Source organism: Nelumbo nucifera, chromosome 1 (assembly GCF_055504915.1).
Source record: "Nelumbo nucifera cultivar China Antique chromosome 1, China Antique-T2T, whole genome shotgun sequence".
Classification (NCBI taxonomy): domain Eukaryota; kingdom Viridiplantae; phylum Streptophyta; class Magnoliopsida; order Proteales; family Nelumbonaceae; genus Nelumbo; species Nelumbo nucifera.
This window is the reverse complement of record NC_142649.1, coordinates 78,237,568-78,246,694: the sequence shown is the minus strand read 5'-3', so window position 1 is coordinate 78,246,694 and position 9,127 is coordinate 78,237,568. Positions and strand designations below refer to the sequence as shown.

Sequence of the window (9,127 nt, the reverse complement as noted above, 5' to 3'; positions counted from 1 at the left end):
TTTTGCCAAATACCATCCCAAAGCAATCACTACATTTGAAACACAAAAAGAACTCTGGTACTGGCTAGCTGGAAGGCCACACATTGAAGAGGCGGTATTCGAGGAATTGCTAGCCATTTGAGAAATGTAACCACTACTTCGATTTTCTGGCCATTTGTGGTCGTTTTGGAGCTGCTACGTACAAGGATACCCAAACAGTTCGCAGGGAAGAAAATGGGCTTTTTCCCTTGCATAATTGCAAATGAATTCAGAAGAACTCTGCTTAGTCTGAATTATCCCTACAAAAGCAATGCCAAACCAATAGATATTCTGTTATTGTTAGCTTTCAGAAAAATGGATTGAGATGCTAGTGTCCTCTTGCATTGTGATATTTTCTATCTATTAAGTTAGTGGGTAAAAGGGGTTTCTATAAACTTATCTGTGGTATCAGAAACTTTCACCAATTAGATTTTCTGGCGTACTACATTAAAGCCTGAAACCATATTAATAATAATAATTCATGCTCATTACACTGAATAATAAAACTAGCTAGTAAATTCTACTTCGAAGAGTGTCCTGACCCTGTTATCAAATACAACAGAATTAAAAGTTATTGCTATAAGAAGAACATGTACTTGGTCAGGGCAGGGCCGTAGCTGGTGGGATTATTGTATGGTCAGCACTCAGCACTCATCTGATGAGATACAATTATGGTCAGGGGGCACTGTGGATGAATGTTATTTACTGAGCTGTTTCCTTTTCCTGCTTAAAACTTTTTTTTTATCCCTTGCCAAGTAATCAAATGTGAAATTGACTCTTTATTCAAAAATAAAAAAGTAAAAATAATATTTCTAGTTGAATGAAAAATCAAATAACGTGTGCTCTTTATTTTCTCAAAATTTTTTCCAACTAAAGCAAACAACTTTCTAATTTAGTTTCCTTAAAATCTTTATAACATGGTTATATAATTCAATTTAGACCAGTGTAAATCAAAGGGATTATAGCTGATAATCCCTAAATCAAATCTAATATTATTTCCTAATTCAAAAAAAAGCATCAAGTCATCTAATATATAGTTTGACACGAAGAAGAACGCTTCTAAACAGTCAAAGGCCCCTGTCGAATTCAGTAACCTTTTTAGGTAGTGTTTGGGATGGATGTCAATTTCTCAAAAGTAGGTGTCATATCAAAGCCACACTAATGAAAAATGATGATTCCTCTTTTCAGGCTGATTCTGATTATTTTTGGATGATGTGAAGTCTGACATGGATGGGAGAGAAATTGATTGATAATCACTCTATAATGTGAAATCTCATAAACACAAAAAATCACTACTGATAATTACTCTGAAACAAATTGATTTATGCGAAATTGACTGACATGGCAACAATGATATCAAACAAGCAATTTCTCTGATTTATGGGAAATCAGTGATTTTAGAAAATTCTCATAAGAGGAATCAGCATCAATCCCAAGTAGTCCTGAACAAAATGTGTTGATTCCTTCGTAAGATTCTTGCAGTTCCTACAAATATAGACTCCGGATATTACGCAATCTTTAGAAGCCTGGAGCTTCAGAAGTGAAGAATCCTAAACAATCTATTTACATGTTCAATACAGGCAGTCAGGCATCTCGTCCATCTAGGAGTTGGAGAGTCCACACAACACTTCTTAGAACACTGCAGGCAAATGGAGTAACACTACAGAATACAGATGTTGGTTCAAGGCCTGATTTCCAAACGGCCCCTCCCGCATTTGATCCTATTACCCTTCAGAAGCGCTACTAAATACATGTGGGATGGTTTGACCCATTCAATCTGGATGGTCGAACTGGTGACCTGCGACTTGGAGGTAAAAATGGTTCAGCCTTCAGGCCGGTTTTTAAAACATTGGTTTTATGTGATGTTTGGCATCGATGATGATTTCCTAAAAATTCGTGCCACGTTGGAGCCTCATGGGATAAAGAAGAACCAGTGTTTTTCAATCTATTTGATTAGTCAATATGATTTTTGCGATTTTTGGGAAATCCGCAGAAAAATTATTCCTAAAATCCATCACCATTTTCGGTGATTTCCCGATATTTAGGTGGTTCTGATTTTTGGAGGATGACATGGCATCTAACATGTCTCCAAGGAAAATGATGGTTTCAAGGATCTCTCTCTCTCTCTCTCTCTCTCTCTCTATATATATATATATATCCAGGCTGGGATAAAGAAGAATCGATGATTTTCAATCTATTTGGTTACTCGATTTTTGTGATTTTTGGGAAATCGGCAGAAAAATGATTCCTAAAATTTGTCTAGTGATTTCCCAATTTTTAGGTGATTTTGATTTTTGGAGGATGACATGGCATCTTACATGTCTCTAGGAAAATGATGATTTCAAGGAAAAATAATCACCCTTGAGTATCAATGAGAAACAAACAACTTACATGGCATAAATGATAACAAACAACAATTTTTGGTGATTTTTCAAAAATAACCAATTCCAAAAATCAATGATTTCTGAATAATCAGCAAGGAGGAATCATCATCGATACTAAACATCACCTTAGTAAAACACAGACTATTGGGTATGTTTTAACAAATTCACAAAACTATAGGGGTCTTTTAATAAATAACCCTTATTTAAGTTTTATTTATTTTATAGTTATTACATAATATTGAATATTTTTCTATATAATTATTTAACTATTTTTAGTATTTTGTTATTTAAAATGTTTGTTATTAAAATATTTAAATACTTTTGTTATTTAAATCTTTAAAAAATTATTAGTTACTGAATTGAAGAATCCATAATGTAAGTGCATAGTGCTCACTTAGTTCCTCAAGGCACAGTAAACACTAGATTGATACCACATGGATGTTTAAGATCAATCTGCAGCCAATCTTTCCTCTACGATGAACCCATAGTGCATCGCAGGTCTGCAATAAACCCACGATTCATCGCACGCTCGTGATGAGCCTATTCTTAGCTCAAGCCAAAGCAAATTTGGGTCGAACCCACGATGAGGTTCATATGCACTCGGCCTTATAATAAACCCTCAATCTCTACGGCACCTCGATTCACTAAGAATCGAGCCCAGATGCTACCTACACATGTAACTTCGAAGGGACGAATGTGAAAAGGCGCTACGCAGGTCTAATAAGATGTTGTCCACCAGACGGTGACGTTACTAGCGCTATGTCCATCAAGTAAGGCGCACAAAGGGCAGTAGCACGCATGGGTTATGAGGATCTCCGAGTGAAAGGAAAGCCAATCCTCGGGAAAATCTCCATAGGGACACGTGACAAAACCCCAACAGTGCCCTTAATGATTGACAACGAATCCAATATTCCCTTTCCTAGTAGAAAACGAATACCTCTAACTCCTTCCTTTTAGGATCTCGGGATTTTCCCCATAAATAGAGATCCTTCTCATAATGAAATCCATTCAATCATCGAATATCCTCATCATTGATCCCCCATTCTATCACTCTCCCTTTGTGCCCTAGCCTCCGGATTGATTCCCCTGCCCTCGGTCTTTCTTTGTCTTTCAAAGAGACCACCTCCCTGGCCTAGCCGCCACCTCACCTACACATAAAATTAAAGTTGTTACATAATTTCATTTTAGGGAAATTGTCTAAGGGCCTATCGTTTCCTCTTAACTCTGATCTCTTACGAGGAATTTTTTAACTTTAAGAGAAAAATAGTTGTTCGTTTCCTCTTATCTCTTAAAGTGCAACCATATAACTCTCATATATGGGGTCAAAATGGATATTTGATAATTTTTAGAATTCAGAATTCATAACAACATTCTTTGCATTCAGAGTTCAGAGGAAAGAAAAGTTCACCAATACCAATATCTCTCTTAAGGTAATTATTACACTTTCAGTTGTCAGGCTTTAGAGCAAACAAACAGGCCCTAAAACTCACCATGACTTTTTAGCATTTCTCTTAAACTCACCATAACTTTTCAAAGTGTCTAGGGAACCCCGTGTCAATAAGTTGATGTTAAATAGGCTAACAAAGATGTTAGTTGATTACTATTTTACCCTTTTGTTCTAAATGAAAAATAAAGCAAAAAAATAGACTACTAGGCTAAAATTGACTAGCGGAGACCTCAGTAAGTTTTAGTCTTAGACCGTCTCAGCGGCAACAGCAACAACAGAAGTAGAGAGACGAGAACACTGTTGTAATTGGACTAGAGCATGGCTTAGTTCCTCTGTTTGTAATTGGACTCAATAAGTTGTCTCTCCTACTGATAATCCTTGCTCCACTCTTCTTGGTCCATTTTTTCTTGCTCCTCCAATAAAAAATAAAGGATAAGAAGAAAGAATCTCTTTAACCTTCTTCTTGTTGTTGGGTGTCGTTATTTCCTCTTCATCAACTTTGCCATCAGGGCTATCCCTTCACTCACTTTCCTTTTCTTCCAATTGTCACTGACATTGCTGCCAGTGGTGGTTTTCTCCTTGGGATTGGTGTTCATTTCATCAAGAACATCTTGAAATAAGCTAAAGAAATATGAGTCGTCCTCTTGGGTTGGGAGAGGCAAAGAACCTACACTCATTTCATTCAGATAGTAATGGGTGGGAGGAGAGACAGAGAGAGAGAGAGAGGCTTGAGAAATAGAAACCAATTAAGGGGGTATTCTGTAGCGTAGATGAGAAATTGATGGGTGTGGAATAGTCCACACCACACCTTGTGCAGGGATGAATCCACACCACAACACATTTGTTCTAAATTGTGGATAGAGTGTGTGGACTAGACCAGTCCACACCCACAGTGGTGTTCTGTAGGCGTGGTGTGGACTGGTCCACACCACACGTTTTGATTCCATGTACCTCATATACGGTTTATGAAGTAATCTACACAGTTGATCATAAATGTCTAATTTGTATAATTTATATAATAAACAAGTTAAAAAAAAGGCTTTGACAATTGAGTATTAACTAAAAATATTAATTTCAACAAAAATAGTAATAAGATAATTTAAAAATAAAAATTATTATTTTATTGATAAAAATATTAAAAAATAATATTTAAACAAACGAAATAACAAATTATTGCAAGATAAGCATAGCACCAAAACTATTTGAACTATGGATCGACCCTATCCACGAGAAAATGATGTTGGCGGTAATTTGGGGTGTAGATAGGGCTGGTCCACGATATAGTGTGGACTGGTCCTGTCCACATCCAACCAAATGGGGAATTCATCTCGTGGTGTGGACTGAAATGGTTCATCCACGAGATGAACACGTTACCAAGCACCACCTAACTGTATAGATTTTTGAGATTGAAGAGAGAGAGAGAGAGAGAGAGAGAGAGAGAGAATATCTGGAGCAGCCTCATTTGTTCTCACAAGCTCTTATCTCGGGCTGCACAGTACTATTTCCTATTTTTTCAACAATCATTATAATAGAAACCAAAGAAAATATGCCATCCTACATACCCAACTCATATCACCTTTTCTTCTTCTTCTTTCTTTCGCTTTTAAAAATTTAGAATGGTGGTTTTACTCTTCTTCATACTGAACAAAAGAACAGAAGACTCGCATGGGCTACATGGCATTACTGTTAATTTCTACATCCAAGTAAAAGTGATACTAATCCTTGCCCTGGACCCAGCCTGCATGGGTGTTGGGGTTGTGGAGCATGGTGTGGAATGTTATGATCCCTTTGTTGGTAGTATGAGATGATAATGTGAGATATCTCACATTAGTAGTATGGGATACTGTTGTGTGGTATATATGTGCTTGGGTTCCCTCCCTTTAACAGTTAGCTTTTAGGGGTGAATTCTCCTAAGGCACGTATCAAAAAATCAATCATTTCACCATCCACATCGTGATTGTTATTATTTGAAGATTTGTATAGCTATCTATTTGTTCAAATAGAAGGAGAATTCAAAGGATTTGAAAACAGCCAATCGTAGTTGAACAAGAATGGAAAGAAGACTTCACACAATTTGGACGTTTGTGTCAGTATCATCAAGAGGGAGAGAGAGAGAAAGAGAGAGAGAGAGAGAGAGAGAGAGAGAAGGAGAAAATAAGAGAAGAGAGAAATGAGGAAAGAAAAAAATGCCACAGTGGTGGTTCAGCAGAAGTGACCGTGACAGGGGAAGGGGTGGTAGTCTACGGAAAGGAGAGAAAAAAATGAATGAGAGAGAGGAAGAGAGAAGAGAGAAAATAAGAGATTGAGAGGGAGTTGGAGGAGGTCGCCACCGCTACTGTTGGGAGCTCTGTTCACTGCCACTATCTCAAGGAAGAAGATGAACACTAAAATCGGATATTCTCGTTGGTTGGGGGGGGGGGAGAATGAGGGGTAGTTCGGTCATAAAAATTACATTTTTTTCTAATGTGGACAACTTCTGGGAATGAGCATTAACGGTGCTCTGATGGATAATGAGTTTTGGAAAACAAAAGGTTAGTGACATGGGGTTCCCTGGATAGTTTGAAAAGTTATAGAAATGCTGAAAAGTGATGGTGAATTTTAGACAATTTCTCTTTGTTTTAATATTTAAATAATTATTAAACTTTTGAACTCAAAGTTTCTTTAGATAGATATAGAAAAAAAGTGTGGGAAAGGGTAAATTGAGATGATTTAGGAGAGAGTTTTTCTCCTAAATTATAGATAACTTAGAAGATAAATAGAAATTCAAAAATAGGAGAAAAAACCATAATAGGTATTGTAAATTAATAATGACGTACTGAGGTTTTACCAAAAAGAGATAAATTATTAATTTTATTGCAATTAGAGAAATAAATATTTTCATTGCTTTTCTAATATACCTTTTTTTCCTTTCTTGATAAGTTACGACGACTGTTTTCTGGAAACTGTTAAGTTGCCTATTGAATTGCCGTCTAGTATGACAGAAAACGTAGCAATATTGAATCCTCGAAGCTGAAATCTCCTCTACAGAGAAGAACCTATAAACCCATGAAACCCATAAATGGATCATTGTTTCTCTTCTTTAGACAGATGTACCGATTTTTCTTATTCATCTCACTGTTAACTTGTATAAAGAAAACTCGGGTACCTGAAGGATTTATGCAGAGAGGTTACCAGAAGAATCCAACGCAAGAGAATGTCACAGCAACCACAACAAAAGAAAACGAAGACAGATCATGAATCCGCTAATAGTAACGCTATCAATCTTGCCGACGATATCCTTGAAAATATTTTCTCATTTCTACCGATAAAAGAAGCGGTAAGGAACGGGATTCTATCAAGAAGATTCAGAAAATCATGGATTTGGAATCGTTGCCTCGACTTCGATAAGGAATTCGCTAGTGGTCTGACTCGAGAAGAATTTATTAACATCGTGGATCAGATTTTGAAGCTGCATGCGGCACCGAAGGTAAATACGTTCCGACTTTTTATTAATCCAATCAAGGAGTTCTCGATGGTTCGTGAATGGATTAATTTTGCAACCATGAAAGAAGTTGAAGAGCTCGATCTAGATTTCTCAGCTGGAAACACCAATTATATGTTGTTACCTCACCATCTTTTGAAAAATGGATCGGTGAGGGTTCTGAAGTTATCACTTTGCGCATTTATCTTGTATCCCAGCCTTAATGGCTTGCGTTCTCTTACCACCGTTGTTCTTAGACAGGTTGATCTCAGTGAGAAATCAATCGAAATTGTATTGAACAATTGTTTGTTTATTGAATTATTAGAACTAACCAAGTGTAGGAGACTTTGTCATCTTAACATTTCAGCTCAAAATCTGAGGAGGTTTAGGATACTGAAGGTGGTAGATTGTTCCAATCTCCTTTATGTGGATATTGATGCTCCTACTCATTCTATTATTTTGGGGATTTACGAGTACTAAATATTTCCAACGAAATGCCAAATTTGAAGGACGCCATTATCAATCAACAAAAGGAACTTGACATAGCTTTTAACGCACGAGAATATCTACTGAAATTTTCTCCTGTTAACGTTCTCACAATCAGCAGTGCATTTCTTCAGGTAATACAGATCTATTTTCAATCTTTTCTCCCTTCATTCCTGTTATAGAATGGGATAGAGTAGTCATAAAATCAGAATGGTTTCGCAGTTTAAACAAGAATGGCTTACTATATATATATATCAGCATAAATTGTTGTGCACCTGATTTTATCGATGCAGGGGCTTGCTCTACGGTATTCACATGGAGAGCTCAGGGGAATGGATATCTGTTTACAGAATCTCACAGAATTTCAGTTATTGATGGAAGTGAGCTACTGCAATCCTTATGACGTAGCTTTATTTCTTAGAAATTGCCCATGTCTGGAGAGACTCTTCATGCGTGTGAGTGTTTGTTAAAATTTTGTCCACAGTTTCTTGTCAATCAGTTGTCCAAGTCCACCTTGATCAATCTTCACAATTTGAAACTTTCACAGCTCCAGAAGTATTCCTTTTCATGCGGAGCTTACTGGGAGATGCACGCAAAGCAACCATTTCAAGAAATGGATTACTGGTTTCACCACCTCAAACATGTTCAAGTGAAGGGTTTAAGCTTCCAAAAGCATGAACTGCTATTGATCAAATTTCTGCTAGCCAAGGCAAGTGTCTTGGAGACCCTAGATCTTGTGATTCCTACCAGAAAGGTCAACCGTCATCAGTATGATGAAATGTATTACCAGTTAAATAATTCTTTCCGAGCATCTCCAAAGGCGAAAATAAATGTATTTGAGAGTCCAAACGACAGGAGATGCTTGCATCCAATACACACAATGAGTTAGGTAGGTAAAATTGGAGCTGATAATTTTGAAAATTAATTACTCGTCCCCCGGCCCTACCCCCATTTATGTATATATTTAAATATACTCAAGGGAGTTTCAAATTGTTAGGACATTTTCAATTAAAAATGATATAACACTTTCTTCCAATTGGAAAGGTCTCTTATTGCATGCTTAAAAGTTGCACTGTGTGAACAATCTGTTGTTGTGATAACTATAAACTAAGGCCTTCTTCAGATTCCTAGTGATAACATGTATCATAGTAAACTAATTCAGTTGAGACTTGTAACTATTTTTTAATTAGATGAAGAAACAATATAATCCAGGTTATGATTGTAAAACCAAGTCAGATCAATTTGAAATGAATTATGTTTAACTCTTTAACTTGCATGATTTGTTGAAGATTTTATTTTATTATTTTCTTACTACAATCAAGGAATGAGCTT

At 36.5% G+C, this 9,127-nt stretch overlaps 1 protein-coding gene across 1 annotated transcript; it reads left to right on the top strand.

The window, feature by feature from the left end:
• Nucleotides 1-6,852: 6,852 nt before the first annotated feature.
• On the top strand, nucleotides 6,853-8,731 carry LOC104605751 (putative FBD-associated F-box protein At1g61330). Its single transcript, XM_010270639.2, has 4 exons — nucleotides 6,853-7,782; nucleotides 7,914-7,929; nucleotides 8,089-8,175; nucleotides 8,280-8,731. The coding sequence occupies exons 1-4, from the start codon at nucleotides 7,043-7,045 to the stop codon at nucleotides 8,682-8,684; spliced, it is 1,248 nt and encodes a 415-aa protein (XP_010268941.2). The 5' UTR covers nucleotides 6,853-7,042; the 3' UTR covers nucleotides 8,685-8,731.
• Nucleotides 8,732-9,127: the final 396 nt, after the last annotated feature.

Bases quoted from the DNA above. Each gene is read 5' to 3' on its own strand.
- LOC104605751 (XM_010270639.2), top strand. From the start codon at position 7,043: ATGTCACAGCAACCACAACAAAAGAAAACGAAGACAGATCATGAATCC. The intron at 8,176-8,279 runs GTGAGCTACTGC...TTTTGTCCACAG, and splicing joins AATTTCAGTTATTGATGGAA to TTTCTTGTCAATCAGTTGTC.